The 15877-nt window shown below is 44.0% G+C and overlaps 1 protein-coding gene across 9 annotated transcripts in view; it reads left to right on the top strand.

Annotated features, from left to right (window-relative positions):
- Positions 1-12552: 12552 nt before the first annotated feature.
- Positions 12553-15877, top strand: part of KDM6A (lysine (K)-specific demethylase 6A) — a 298541-nt gene continuing 295216 nt past the window's right edge. For 4 of the 9 annotated variants that reach the window (XM_006864245.1, XM_006864250.1, XM_006864244.1 and 1 more), the window contains exons 1-2: positions 12918-13072; positions 13284-13347. In XM_006864245.1, the coding sequence (XP_006864307.1) occupies positions 12918-13072; positions 13284-13347 (219 nt within the window). Of the gene's footprint in view, positions 13073-13283; positions 13348-15877 lie in introns of all 9 variants that reach the window. The other 5 variants (XM_006864249.1, XM_006864243.1, XM_006864246.1 and 2 more) reach the window with 3 other exon arrangements.

Genomic DNA, 15877 nt, shown 5'->3' with positions numbered 1-15877 from the left:
CTCAATGGCACTTTTCAACAACAACAATGTTATTATTATTACGTCTGTTCCATTTGCCTTTGTGTCTCTTTTAGGAACACACATTATCTATATGTTGGTTCTGCAAGTTCTCCATTCTTCTTTCTCCACAGCTATCATCTTCTTTGCTCTCGTTGATTACATTTGTTTGTTCTTTCACACTCCATTCAATTTCTGAGCTTTACTATTGTTCTTGACATGTCATTTTGTTTTCTGTCATATGAATTTTGCTCCTTACTATCTCCAATGTGTACTTTAATTCCCCCCCCCTTGCTTTTTCATTTTTTGTTTGTTTTTAACTCTTTATTGTGAATTGAATGATGGTTTATAGACAATATCATCGGTTTTACTTTCAACAAATCACACACTTTGTTTCATCTCAATGATTGCAATCACAACATACATTCTGATAAAGATAATTCAGAGTACAGAAAAAAAGGATTATAAAAAACACATACAAATGAAGCAGAGTTAGGGTACAGCCTCTAATACAGCAATGTTCAAGAGAAATACAATGTGAGCCACACATATAAAATAAGCTTTATAGTTTTTGTTAGTTGCCCCTGAGATAATTTTCAACTCATATGACCTCGGGGGACAGAGTAGAACTGCCCTAACAATTTTTTTCTCTCTCCTTTTTGTAAAAAAAGCTTTTATTGTGAACTGAGTGATACTTTACAGGGTAGCCTTGTACTCAACCAATCATATTTTGTTTCATTGCAATGATAACAATCCCCTCAATGCACCATCAATTGAAAGTTCGCAGATGATACAACCTTGTTTGCTGAAGGTGAACAGGACTTAAAATTTACGAAGTTCAAAGACCACAGCCTTCAGTATGGATTACATCTCAATGTAAAGAAAACAATAAACAATAAACAACGTTTTTATCAACGGAGAAAAGATAGAAGTTGTCAAGGACTTCATTCTTCTTGGATCAGCTATCAACACTCATGGAAGCAGCAGTCAAGAAATCAAATGACATATTGCATTAGGCAAATCTGCTGTACTAGATATTTTTAAAGTGTTGAAGAGCAAAGATATCAGCTTGAGTACTAAAGTGTGCCTGACCCAAGCCATCGTATTTTCAATAACCTCATATGCATGCGAAAACTGGACAGTAAATAAGGAAGACCATAGATGAATTGATGCATTTGAGTTATGCTGTTGGAGGAGAATATTGAAGGTTCCATGAGCTGCCAAAAGAACAAATAGGTCCCGTGTTGGAAGAAGTGCAGCCAGAGCGCTCCTTGGAAGCCAGGATGGTCAAACTTCGTCTTTCATACTTTGGATATATTGCCAGGAGGGACCAGTAGTTGGAGAAGGATATCATGTTTGGTAGGGTGGAGGGTCAGAGAAAAAAAGGAAGACCGCCAACGAGATGGATTGACCAGGTGGCAGCATTAATGGACTCAAGCATGGCAACAATAGTGAGGTTGGCCCAGGATCGGGCAGTGTTTCATTGTGCTGTGCATCCCCCTTGCTTTTTTGGAGTATTTGCTGAGTTCCTTACTCTCTCTTTCCTTTTCATTCACTCTGTTGGATTTTCATGTCAGTCCCACCTTTTCCTTGCTTTTGTTTCTGCTTTACAGAAACCTGAAGATATCAACAAATTTCTAAATTTTCTCTTGGGTTCTGGTGAGGAAGAGTGCTGTCGTCCTCTGATTTTCCTGGATTCTGTGTTAGTTCTGTTTTGACTATTTTCCTTAGCCTCAGATTGACAAGTTTTCTCAGGGGTCAAAATCTTTATGTAAGCAGATTGAGCCCCTTACTCTTGAACCCATCATCTGTCTGTGGATCTAATGGCAGCAGCAGCAGCACCATCTCCACTCGATAACTGGAGGGCCATTAAGATACATACAAACTGATATTACTTCTTCTTTACTAATGTGAAACATAACAAAATACAGTCTTCTCTTAGTAACTTCTAGTTGGTGACTTTTCCCTACAATTTTGAGCAGGACAGGCTACATAATTTGTGAGGAAAGTATATGCATAATGAGAATTAGATGTCTGTCATTAAGAAAAAAATTGAGAATTTCAAGCTGGTGACAACAGAATATTGGACAAACCATGAGGCTTTTCTGGAGTCCTGGTGTGGCGCTGTGGGTTAATGCACCAGACTGCAAAGCCATTTGAACTGCAAGGTCAGCAGTTCAAGCTCACCAGCTGCTCCTTGGAAACCCTATACCGGGTTGCTATGGGTCAGAATCGACTTGACAGCACTTGACAACAACCATGAGGCTTGTCTAATCGCAAGACCCTGTGCGACTGCATGGGTTGCATGCTCATGAAACTGTTCATGGTTATGGGGATTGCATCTTCCTCAATGTAAGTTTTCTTTCGTTTCCTTCCAGTCTCTCCCCTATTTCTTGCTTACTTGTTTAGAATATTTGTCTAGATAAACAATAGGAAATAGAGGAGCATAGAGGATGTGGGGAGCTACTGGGTGATGTAAACAGTTAATATGCTTGACTGCTAACTGAAAGTTTAGAGGTTCAAGTCCCCCTAGTGATACATCTGAAGAAAGTCCTGGCAATCTAATGCTGAAAAATCAGACACTGAAAACACTACGGAGCACATAGTGTCACTGTCAGACACTATGGAGCACAGTTCTACTTTCACACACATAGGGTAACCATGAGTTGTAATTGACTGGACAGCAACTGGTTTAGGGAACATGGAGGTGAGAGTGGAGGAATCAGCATTCTGGTGAGCATTGTTCAAGGGTAGAGAAATTGATACATATTTTTGGTACCAAGTCAGAGTTGGGACACAGATGATAGGTCTTTAGAGGATGGGGTGTGGGCCTTAAATAAGTGATTTCCTATTTTTTTTTAGTCAGTGTCTGAAGAAATGAAGTCAAGGTAAGCCATGACTGGAACTTTCTCAATCCAGCCATTGAACACCATCTGTCCTGGTAGTGTAGTGGATTATGTGTGGGCTGCTAAGCACAAGGTTAGCAGTTTGAATCTACCAACTGCTCTGTGGAAGAAAGTTGAAGCTTTCTGCTCCTGTAAAGGTTTACAGCCTCAGAAATTGTATAGGGGGTCACTATGAGTCAGAACTGATTCCATAGCACACAGCAGTAGCCATCATAGCAACCCTGTATAGGGTTTCCAAGGAGCAGTTGGTGAGCTTGAACCGCCGGCCTTGTGGTTCAAACCAGGACTCATAATTAACATCAATTTTATCCATAGTCAAGCCTTGGGTTACCTGTCAGTTGTAGTTTTTGATGTTGTGAAATCTTGTATTTTTCTACATATTTGAGGGGATTTTTGTGAGAAAGCTAGGTCAAGATGCATTTGGGTACAAATAGCAATGTATCATTTTGAACTGGAAGACTCCACTAAACCAGTTAGTTCAGGCAAGGATTGGTAACCATTTTCTTCATAGGGCCAAAGAGTAAGTATTTTAGTCTTTGCAGGCTAAGAGGCAAAATCAAGGATATTATGCAAATACTTATATAACAAGAGAGAAAATGAAATTACATAACTGTTTTATTGATGAAATTAAAAGTCTAATAATAAATACAATTTTTGATAATACAGGCTACTAATGAGAAGAATAAGATTGTTTTTTGGAAAACAATTACTTAATTGGGTTTAAAATTAATGTTCTCCCACTATCAAATTGGAGTCCTGGTGTGGCGCTGTGGGTTAATGCACTGGACTGCAAAGTCGGTTTGAATTGCAAGGTTGGCGGTTCAAGCTCAGCAGCCGCTCCTTGAGGTCTCTATGAGTTGGAATCAATGATGTTTAACAACAAAAGCAACAACTGTCAAATTAGATTGTACATGTTCATCTGTTAATCTGTAATGAGAGTTTATGTATTTAATCTTTGGAAATATCTTTTCATATAGGGAGGTAGTGCCAAACACTGACATCAATCCATGTGCATATGACTTTAATTTAGCATGTTCACTGCTTGGAAAGCACTTAAAGGAGTCTATTAAAATCTTCTCTCCATATTTACCTTTTAGCATACAGATAGATTAGTATTGCAGATTAATCAATGGATTAATCCTCAGGGGATTTTGAAATACGGAAGTTTTCTTGGCACTTATATCTGCTGTGGTTAAGTGCTGTCCAGTTGGTTCCTACCCACAGCGACCCTGTATAGGATTACTGAGGAGTGGCTGGTGGGTTTGAGCCTTTGACCTTGTGGTTAGCAGCCCGGTGCTTATCCTACAGGGCCACACTAGGACTCCTGGCATTTGCATGGAGGTCTGAAAATGCTGTTTGGAACTGTAGTTTGAGACTGAAAAATGTATTTGCTGCAAATGTGCATAGGAATAAACATTTTGCTTCTTGTTTAAGCTTTCAATAGCACAAAAGTGTATGAAGTGGCTTCACGTCACTTGTAATTCAGGCAATGTTTGTTACAATTAAAATGACTATTGTTGTTGTTGTTGTTAAGTGCCGTGGAGTCGGTTCCAACTCATAGCGACCCTGCATATGGTTTCTGAGGAGTCGCTGATGAGCTTGAACCACCGACCTTGTGGTTCAAACCGATCTTGCAATCCAGCACATTAACCTGCAGCACCACACCAGGGCTCCAAAATACAGTATAAATTTCATGTACAGTAAACCTGTGAAGGAAGTGCAGTGGCTTCATATGATAAACATTGGACTGCACACCATAAAGTCCATGGTTCAAGCCCATCAGCTGCTCCACAGGAAAAAGTTGAGGCTTTCTGCTCCCTCAAAGATTTAAAGCCTCAGAAACCTTATAAAGTGTCGCTATGCATCAGAACCAACTAGACAGCACTCAACAACAATAACAACAAGCAGCAGCACTGCAAAGTGATGAGAACGGTACATATGGTCTCTGTCTCAACTACACAAGTCTGCATGGTAGTACAAAGAAAGCCATAGACAATACATAAATACATGAACCTGGTGATGTCCCAATAAAACTTTATTTATGGACAGAAATTTGAATTTCATGGAAGTTAACTGCATGATTAAATGGCAAATAAAAAATGAGTGGTGGTCCGTATTTGGTCCATATGCTATTGTTTTCTGAACCTTACTTAGTCTTGTTTTTCACCAATGCCTTCAATGAAGCTTGACTTCTTCCTTCAATACCATCAGTTCTTATCGTATGGTACCTCTTGAAATGATTGAACATTGACAAATTCTTTTTGGTAAAGTGACTGTGTGTTCCTTCCACCTTCTTTTGATGTTTCCTGCGTCATTCAATATTTTGCCCATTTGTTGTTGGTAAGTGCCTTCACGTCAATATAGTGACCCAAGGCCATGGCTAATGGGTTTGAAAATCGCCAACTTTTTGGATAGCAGTCTAGTGCTTATCCTACAGCACTACACTGGGACTCCATAGAAACCTTCAATATTGCAACCTGAAGCTTGATTTTTTTTCCCTTCAATTCTTTCAGCTTGAGAAATGTGGAGTGTGTTTTTCCCTTTTGGTTTCCTAACTTCAGGTCTTTGTACATTTCATTATACTATTTTACTGTGTCTTTTCGAGCTGCCCTTTGAAAATTTCTGTTCAGCTCTTTTACTTCATCATTTATTCCAGCATTTTGTCTTTTCTTTCTTCCTGTCTTTTAAATGACCTTTGGCTTTCTTCCTATATGATGTGCTTGATGTTATCCCACAACTCTTCTGGTCATCTGTCATTAGTGTCTAATATATCAAATCTGTTCCTGAGATTGTCTTTAAAATTCAGGTAGGATATGCTCAAGATCTTATTTTGGCTCTTGCAAACTTGTTTTAATTTTCTTCCGCTTCAGCCTGAACCTGAATATGAGCAATTGTTCCACAGTTGGCTCGTGGCCTTATTTTGGCTGAGTTTCTCCATCATCTCTTCCCACAGATGTATTCAATTTAATTCCTGCTTACTCTACCTGGTGAGGTCCACGTGTATAGTCACCATTTATGTTGTTGAAAAAAGGTACTTACAATAAATAAGTTATTGGTTTTGCAAAATCCTATCATGTGGTCTCTAGCATCTTTTTTTATCACCAAGGCCATATTTTCCAACTACCGATCCTTCCTCTTTGTTCCCATTCCAATCACCAGTAATTATCAATGCATATTGATTGCATGCTTGATCAATTTTAGATGGAAGAAGTTCATAGAATTCTTTCTTTTCACCATCACAACCACTTTGGTGGTTGGGGCATAAATTTGAACAATAGTGGTATCAACTGGGCTTCCTTGTTAAGTGTGTGGATATTATCCTATCACATACAGCATTATATTTCAAGATAGATCTTGAAATGCTTTTTTTGACGATGAATGCCAAATGAAGGTCCCAAAGGGTTTTCTCATCCTTGTCACTAGGTCCCCAATTGTATGTGAGTACCTTTCAACCTGAGGGACTCATCTTCTGCACTATATCTGACAATGTTCCTCTGCTATTCATAAGTGGCGAACCATTCATAAATGGTCTGTCTCTCCTTCCTAGGCTGTCTTAGTCTGGAAGCTCTATTGAAACCTGCTGCCCTCCCCTCCCCCTTCCATGGGTGGCATAGCTGCTAGCGTCACAGAAACACACAAGCCACCACAGTACAACAAACTGACAGTTGAATGGTGGACTTTGGGATGGATTGAAGGTATTTTGGATGTGGGAAGAATATGTGCTTTGTCGGGGCAGAGGGCAGACTGTTATGGGTTTATTTCTGTTCTTAAGAAAACATTCTTGAGACATTATATTAATATAATATTTAAATATTATATGATTATTTTTATTATAAGGAACACTGATAACGTAGTGGTTACGAATTGGGCTGCTAACCTCAAGGTCGGCAGCTCGAAACTACCAGCTGTTCTGCAGGAGAAAGATGAGGCTTTCTGCTCCCGTAAAGATACCTATGAATATGACTTTATTTGGAAATAGAGTCTAGGCAATGACAAATTGAAGAGGAATGGTGTTGCATTCATTGTCAAAAAGAACATATCCAGATCAGTCATGAGGTACAATACTGTCTGTGATAGGATAATATCCCTGCTGTTCCACTGGAGAAAGATGAGGCTTTCTGCTCCTGTAAAGATTTACAGCCTCAGAAACCCTGTACAGGGTTGCTATGAGTCGGGACCGACTCCACAGCACATAATAATAACATAGTTCTATTTAAGGAACCCTAGTAGCATAGTGTGGTGTTGTGGGTTAATGTGCCAGATTGCAAAGTGGTTTGAACTGCAAGGTCGGCGGTTCAAGCTCACCAGCTGCTCCTCACAAGCCCTGTACAGGGTCGCTATGGGTTGTAATTGACTCGACGGCACTTAACAACAACAACAACAACACGTAGCATAGTGGATTATGAGCTGGGCTGCTAGCCGCAAAACCAGCAGTTAGAATCTACCAGTTGCTCTGAGGGAGAAAGAGGAGGCTTTCTACTTCCATAAAGATTACAACCTCGGAAACCCTATACAGGGTTGCTATGAGTCGGAATCAATTCAGTGGCCCACAACCACCACCATAGTTCTATTTATTTATTTAAAAGGTATTTATTTAAATATATATTATTTTATTTATTATAAGGAGCTCTGGTAGTGTAGTGGTTATGAATTGGGCTGCTAACCTCAAGGTCGGCAGATCGAAACTACCAGTGGTTCTGCGGGAGAAAGATGAGGCGTTTTGCTCCTATAAAGATTTACAGCCTCAGAAACTCTGTGCTGAGTCACTATGAGTTGGAACCGACTCCACGGTACTTAACAACAACATTATATTTATTTAAATAAAAGGCTATTTATTTAAAAGGAAGTTAAATATAATTTTTCTATAATTCAATAGTTTTCTTCTGTGATATTGGTATTTACATAATCATTAGCATAATATTGCTGCAAGACGCTACAAAATGCACGTTGTTGTTGTTGTTGCTGTTAAGTGCTGTCGAGTCAATTCCGACTCATAGTGACACTGTATAAGGTTTCTAAGGAGCTGCTGGTGGGTTTGAACTGTTGACCTTGTGGTTTGAAGTCCAGTGCTGATCCTACAGGGCCACACCAGCAGTAAATTATACCATACTGGTGGGTATAAAATGAGCCATCTCAGAAGCAGAACGGGGAATCCCACTACCATCAAGGACGAAGAGCCAGGAGTGGAGTGTGTCCTTTGGATCCGGAGATCCCTGTGCATTGAACTTCTTTGACCCTGGGACAGAAAGCTGTGACATTGGAGGATGCATAGAGGAGGAAGTGCAGCAGAACCAAGAACTAGAGCATGAAACAGAATGGTGTGTCCTGTGGGCATTTGTCAGCAGCTCTAAAAGAGCTTTGTAACATTGGCCAGGCAGAGAGAGGCCTGGCTGGGGGCACAGCTGAGGAGAGGCTGTCCTGACTGGAACAACTGAGCCCTGAGCATTTCTGACCCTGAATTGTAAAATGTTAATTTCCTTAATGGAGTCCTGGTGTAGCAGCATAGTATAAGCACTCAACCTCAAGGTTGGTTTGATCCACAAGGTTGGCGGTTCAAACTCACCAGCCCCTCCTTGGAACCCCTACTAAGGGTCTCTATGAGTCTGAACTGACTACTCAATGGCACTTAACAACAACAAACTTCCTTAATAAACCTCACAACTGTGAGTATGGTATCGGAATTCTATGTGGCCATTGCAATGAATCATTGAACCCCGTTGCGGTGAAGGCATAGTTCAGCCCTTTTTTTTTTTTTTACTGTTTGGTAAATGATCACAGTGCACACTACTCCACCAAAAGCCTCAGCCTGGCTCTAGCTCCCCCAACTAATTGTCTGGAGGCACCCCACTCTGCAAGTAAGTCTCCTGCCCAAAGGCACTCAGCTTTCCTTGCTTTGTGGGCTGGGAAGCCCAGCGCTGTTTCGTGCTCTGTCTGTGCTGCTTCTCCTCTGCTACTACTGTAGCATCATAGCTTTCTTTCCTGTACTGAGGAAGTTCAATACACAGGGATCTTGGGGTCCAAAGGATGCTCTCCACTTCTGGCTCTTCTTTAATAGTAGTGAGATTCCCCCACCTCTGCTTCTGGCCTCATGTTAGATCATAAAATAATTCATTCCATATCTCTATTTCTTTCTACAGCAGAGGATCTAGACTTTGGCAGCTTCATATCTATTTTACATACATTTGACAGATTATAAACTAGGCAAGATGCATTACATAGTGACATAAGGACTTGTTAATGAATGAAAAGTATCTAATGTTGCATGATGGAGGATGGATACTTGTAGTTGCACTAGACTTAAGAGTGCTGGCTTTATTGGATAGGTAACATTTCCAAGGTCACATACCAGAGGCTTCAGCAAGTTCACGGAGAAATTTCATTATCTTTTCATTCTGTTTTTCCACAAACTTTTTGAAGAACCCTCGTATCCTTTGCAGAGCAAAGATTCACATCGAAGTCTGACTCCAATCCTCAACCCAACTGGATGTAAGTCTGCAGCATTATTATGTAATAGGAGTCCCCGATGAGTGCTGTAGGATAAGCACGGGCTTGTTACCACAAAGCTGGCATTTCAAACCCACCAGCTGCTCCTTGGAAACGCTATACAGGGTCGCTATGAGTCAGAACCGACTTGACAGCACTTAATGACAAGAATTATGTGGTTGGAAGATGTATGTGTGGGAGGGTGGAAGTAATGAGGTGGATAGCCTTACAATTCTTGGAAAGGGCCTGAATCAGGAACGCCCAACTCCAGGAAGGTGGCCAAATATTATAGTGGCTGTACCCCTGCTTGTGTAAGTCTGAGTGTGCGTATGGGAGATACCAACTGCTGTCAAGTCATTTACGACTCAGTGATGCAATGGGTCAGAACAGAACTGCCTTATAGAGTTTCCAAGGCTGTAAATTGTACTGAAATCAACGGCCAGATTTCTCCAGCTCTGGGTTCGACCCCTCTAACCTTTTGGTTCACAAATGAGTGCTTTAATTACTGTGTCACCAGGCTTCTTATGGAGGGAAAAAAACCCAAAAACATACTCAAACTCATTGTCACTGAGTTGATTCCAACTCCCAGCAACCCTATTTATGAGGCTGTAAATCTTTAAGGGATCAGAAAGTTTCATCTTCCCCCCCGCCCCAGAGTGATTAGTGAGTTTGAACTGCCAACCTTGTGGTTGGAAGTCCAGTACTTCTACAACAATGATGTTAAGTGCCGTTGAGTTGTTCTGACTCCTCGCAACCCTTATAGGAGTTTGAACCTCTGACCTTGAGGTTAGCAGTCCAGTGCTTATCTAGTCCAGTCCATACCAGGACTCCATTTATAATAACACTGTTGTTAAGTGCCTTCGAGTTGATTTCATCTCATAGCAACACTGCATAGATAGGATTTTCAAGAAGCAACTGGTGATTTTGAACTGCAGACCTTGCGGTTAGCAGTTCAGTGTTTATTGTACAGCACCATGCCAGGATGATGTTCTTAAGTGCTGTCGAGTCAGTTCCGACTCATAGCAACTCTGTACGGGGTTTCCAAGGATCGGCTAGTGGGTTTTAAGTGCTGACCTTGCAGTTAGCAGTCCAGTGCTTATTCTGCCGTGCCACATCAGGACTCCATCACCAGAACAATAATGGTGTTAAATCTCCCAGGTTGAGGGTCACTGTGTTACAGTTAACACGTGTATTAAATCAACTGGAGATGGACTGGCACAGTGACAGCAGCAATGGGCTCAACCTTAAAAATAGTGAGGTTGGCACAGGACCTGGCAGTGTTTTGTTCTGTTGTTCATAGGGTCGCTGTGAGTTGGATCCTAATTGACAGCACCTAACAACAACACAGTCGCTCAATAAGGTGCCCTGGTTGTGCTGTGCCTTATGCATTGGGCTGCTAACTGCAAAGCAAGTTCAGCAGTTCTAATTCACCAGCCTCTCTGTTGGAAGAAAGCTGAGGATTTCTGTTCCCATAAAGATTTACAGCCTCGGAAACCCTACAGTGGATTGCTAAGAGTCTGAATCAACTGGATGACATACAACCACCACTATCACCAGTAAAATGGAATACCTTAACAAATGGAAATGGTATTTTAGAGCAAGCAATTAAACATGAAATATGACCTGTAAGAAACTACAGGTTGTTAGTCTAGTTACTAGTCTCAGGGGAACAATTTAAATGTGTGTCTGTGTGCAAAGTCAGTTGGGATTTACAAAGCTTCTCACTGAATACAGCTAAGATTTACTGAGTCAGCACTGAATTGTCTTCCTCATATTTTGGGAAATTCACGTTTATACATTTGTCTACAGGTGGAAACTCAGTACTGAATATACACAAAAGTTCATATTTATAAATGAAAACTACTCTTCAGACGTTCAACACATATTGTCCTATCCATAAAGACTGGAGGTGTGCCCCTTAACAGACCTGTGACATGAGACAAGAATTAATTTGTCTTTTGAACGGTGTTTTCTTTTTTCTCCCCCATATACATTTACAAATATATGGATTCAAAGGCAGATTAATGATTTTTATTTGCACCAGAGAGAAGGTCAGAACGAGAAAGTGCTGTGTTGTTTTTTGGTTTTGATTTATTTTGAAGGGTTAACATATGTTGTGGGGGTAGAAACGGCTTTTCTGAGTTGCAAGCAAGGATGAGGATCTTAATTCTGCCTTCTCTCAGGCCTGTCTACGAAGCCCTCAGACTTCAGATCAATAAAAACGAGCATTCTCTAGATCGAACCCACTCAACAGTATTTTCGTCATTGCTAGCTCTGACAATACTACAATGAACTACTGATAAAACGCAAGGTACACGCAGGTAGCACAAACATTTGGCCCCAAAGTGCCAACAGACCTTCGGCGGTAGGGGGCCGTGGTCAGCGAGCCAGACCCCGCGGGCAATTCTTCATTTCCTCTGGCCTGGGGTGTACGGGTGCGGGGGTCAGAGGACCTTTCCCCCTTCACTTTCGGCGCAGGTGAAGGGAGAGGCCGAGGGCGCAGGCATGGCTCAGGGCGGCGCCCGGGCACTGGGCCGGCAGCCGCTCCCCGAGCGAGCGCGATTCTCGTGGAGGCCATTATTTCCAGGGGTGCCAAAAGTCTGTGCCTTCTTCTGAGGGCGGAGACCCAGGGCCGTGCGCCGCCTCCCGGCCACGCTACCCTTACCCGGCCTTACTAGACCCCCGAAGCGGAGACGGCCGGAGCCCCGGGTTGGGGCCCCTATGGAGCTCCTAGGCCAGCAAAGGTCGTTCCCCGCGTCCTCACCCAGCGTCCGCGCTCGCAGCGGGCGGTGCCGGACCTCGCCCTTCCTCACTGCTCCCCTCCCCCTCCTGAACCCGCCGCGGCTCTCGAGGTGACATGGCCCGGACCCTCCATTCTCTGCCCGAGAGTATTTAACTAGCACAACCTAACACACTGCTCCCTCCCGGTGACAACCCTTCCTCCGACAGACGCGCCCAGCAGCCAACCACCGGCCAGAGTTGGCGTTCATCCCGCTTCCCTGTCGGTGGCGGCCTCGATAGGCGGGGCCCAAGCAGCTAGCATGTTGAGTGGAGCCACGGCTGACGTGAGTCAACAAAGGTCACGTGAGACGAGTCCGTTTTGCTGATTGGCGGCGCCGAACGGGCGGGTGAGGGGGGGTCACGGCGGCGGCGTGGGGTTCGCTCAGTGACACAATTACAACAACTTTGTGCTGGTGCCGGGGAAGTTTGTGTCTCTAACGAATTCTCCCCGTGTCCCCAGCCCCGCGCGCTCCGGCCATTCCCGCCGTCTCCGTCTGTGGCTGCCCCCCAACCGCTCCCGCGATGTGACCCTACAGCCGAGCCGCCGCTGCTGCCGACCCGGGGGCTTCGCAGCCTCTGCCGCCGCTGCCTTCGCCGCGTTGGGATTTTTTCGTCGCCGCCGCTCGCGGCGGAGAAGGAGGCGGCGATAAAGTTGGTGTGCCGGTCCCGCGCGAACATTGGGGGCGTCGTTGCGGGCCGTGGTCCGGGGGGGGGGTGTCGGCGTTGGAGTTGTGAATTCGCTGCGTTTCCATGAAATCCTGCGGAGTGTCGCTCGCTACTGCCGCCGCCGCCGCTTTCGGTGATGAGGAAAAGAAAATGGCGGCGGGAAAAGCGAGCGGCGAGAGCGAGGAGGCGTCCCCCAGCCTGACAGCCGAGGAGAGGGAGGCGCTCGGCGGGCTGGACAGGTACGAGCTGCCGTCACCGGCCCGGCCGGCTCGGGACGTGCTGGCGCCGCTCTTTTGAGAGGCCCGAGCGCGGCTCGCCGCTGGCGGCGGCGGGGCGGGCACCTCGGCTTGGCGCTCTTGGCGCCGCCGCTGCCAGGGCCTCGGGCTCGGGCAGGGATGGGTCGGTAGCGTTCCCGGAGCGTTCACGAGCCTCCTGTGTCTCTCCCCACAGCCGCTTCTTCGGGTTCGTGAGGTTTCATGAAGATGGCGCCAGGACGAAGGCCCTACTGGGCAAGGTAAGGCAGCTACGGGCTGGAGAGCGGACGCGGGCTCCCCGGCCCGCGCCCCGCTCGCCCCGTGGCCCGCCGGGCGCTCATTGTGGCTGCGAACCGGGGCCGAGGGGCTTCCGGCCAAACCATTTCCTGCCGCGGCTCGCTCCGCCACCCCTGGCGGGCTCCCTGGCGACATCGCCCTGGCCGCTGGGAGCTGCAGGGAGCGAGGCGGCGCGCTTCGGGGCCAGGCTCCGTTGGAGCGGCCCATCTTCCGGTTTGGTGGGGGTAGGCCGAGCAGCCGCGAGCTGGGGATGGTAAGTGGGATCCCCTCTGCTCCCGTGTCTTACTGCCTCGCCTCGCCCGGGGTCTTAGGCTCTTTGGCTCAGGCAGGCTCTTGGCGTTGCGACTGTTAGCCCAACGTTTGGGGCTTTGTGAGAGCCCAGCGCCCCAACGGGGGAAGTTGCCGGGAGTTTTGGGCGGCGTGGCTCGGCTCTGTTGACATGGATCTCGCTGGGCATGTCTTCTTCCACCTGAAGTTAGGTGACTTGTTTACTTTTGGGGGCCTGCTGCCCTAGACAGACCTCAGTACTCTGTGAATGTTTTTTCTTCCTGGAGCCGTGTTTCCTGTGGGTCTGACAGGGGAGGCCGGCAGGATTCGGGTTACCGTCTGTTTATTTGTGTGGAAAGTTGTGGGCACTGTCATTTAGTTAAGTAATGGCTGCTCCTATCGGCCCAAGATGGCGGGACAGGGTGGGAGGAGAAAGTGAAGAGGGGGGGCTGGGGGAGGGAGGAGAGGTAAACATGGAAATAAATAGTTGCGAGGAATAGGCCTGGCCTTCGGAGTGTGGAGCTCGGTGGTGTTGAACGCAAAATGATCCCAGATTATTCTCAAATAGAAGTCCTGGTCCTTCCCTGCTTGGAAGCAGGTTTCATAAGCCTGGTGTAAAAGCTTATCAACCTGTAGCACATTTAGTTACCCATCCGTAAGCTATTGAACAAAGACTGGGAGTCTCAGTCTGTTTGCATCAGTTTGTAGCTCCTGACCAAAACCTTACTGAAAATGGTATTTGTGTACTTTTTTCTTAATTGGGACCGTGAAACATGGTATGAAATAAGTGTTGTGATCATTAGATATTTTCTGTTTTACCTGAAATCAGGAGTTCTGAATTTGACACCAAGCTTTATTGTTGAAGTGTGAAAAGGAAGTTTGAAATTACTAAATGCTAGACTTTTAGGTTTATTTTAGGTTTGTCTGATATTTTTGTTTGTAGTTTGGTTTAGCAGAGCCACTTACTTTATCTGCAATTGTACTTCTATTGTTATTTAAAAGAAAGTAAACATAAGGGGGTTTTGATTGTAAATAGTGATCGGAAAACTAAACTGATATAATTTTCAGTAAGTCCAGTCCGTTGATTAATATAAAAAACTTGAATAAAAGTTAGACTATGTAGGTATTATGCTCCCGTAAAAATTTACAGCCTTGGAAACCCTGTACAGGGTCGCTCTGAGTCTGAACCGACTCCACGGCACATAACAACAACAACTATGTAGGTATTAATTGGCTTTGTTAAAAATTGTTGCTGGAAAAAGAATAGTGACTAGCTCTGGAATGATTTAAGCACCAATGATTGTTGGTTTCCTGCCTTGAAAAAATTTTTTAATATCTGAGTATGGAAGTTTATTGAAAAATACTACTGTCAAAGCTGTCTTTCCAAAAGGTTAAACAAAAGATTCACATTTTAAGGAACATTTTTAAATTTTAGAATGATTATTGATGCTTTAACATGGGATTGATAAAAAACAGATAATTCACTTGGAAAAGTTTAGCCAAATTTGTTGCTTTTAGTTATAATAATGAAGAAATAAATGGAATCTGATGTTTTCTGTGGATAACATGTAGCATGCTAGTTGACTTTCTGTTTCAGAATGCACATATACAGATGAAGTCTCAGTGGATGATGTTTAACATTAGGTTTCAGATTGTAATGCTGAAACACAATGTTATTGTGCACTATTCGATTTAAATTTTAAGGAACTGAGCATTTCCAAGTGTCTTCTTTTGTAAAGATGTGTATTGCTGTGTAAACATTTGAATACAGTTGCATTTTAAAAATGAGTAGTTTTTCCTTGTGTGTTGAGGAAGAATTATAGCTTCATAAAGTTGGGATAATTTAATAACTAGTTGAGCTAAAGGAAAACAAAAACAACAAAAACATCATTACTCAGACTTAGTGCTAGTTAAGTTCTACCTGCTTAGATTAAGACTCATTATTTTAATTGCAATAAGACATTTTGGGGTATGTGTGCAACCTCATGCAGTTCTTAGCTTACATCCTTGTGTGTCTGAACATAACCAGTGAAATATGTGATGTGAAGCTTGACATTGTATGAACTGCTCACTGTGTTTGAATTGGGTCCTAAATAGAATGAATGAACTGGAGAGCTGCTCAGTTGTTGTGAAGTGCTGCTGACTCTGTTCCAACTCATAGTGACCCTGCATAGGGTTTCTGAGGAGCAGCTGGTAGGTTTGAACTGCCAACCTTGTGGTTAGCGG

The sequence above is a fragment of the Chrysochloris asiatica genome, unplaced genomic scaffold (assembly GCF_000296735.1).
Source record: "Chrysochloris asiatica unplaced genomic scaffold, ChrAsi1.0 scaffold00062, whole genome shotgun sequence".
NCBI lineage: Eukaryota > Metazoa > Chordata > Mammalia > Afrosoricida > Chrysochloridae > Chrysochloris > Chrysochloris asiatica.
This window is presented reverse-complemented; position numbering and strand designations above follow the sequence as displayed.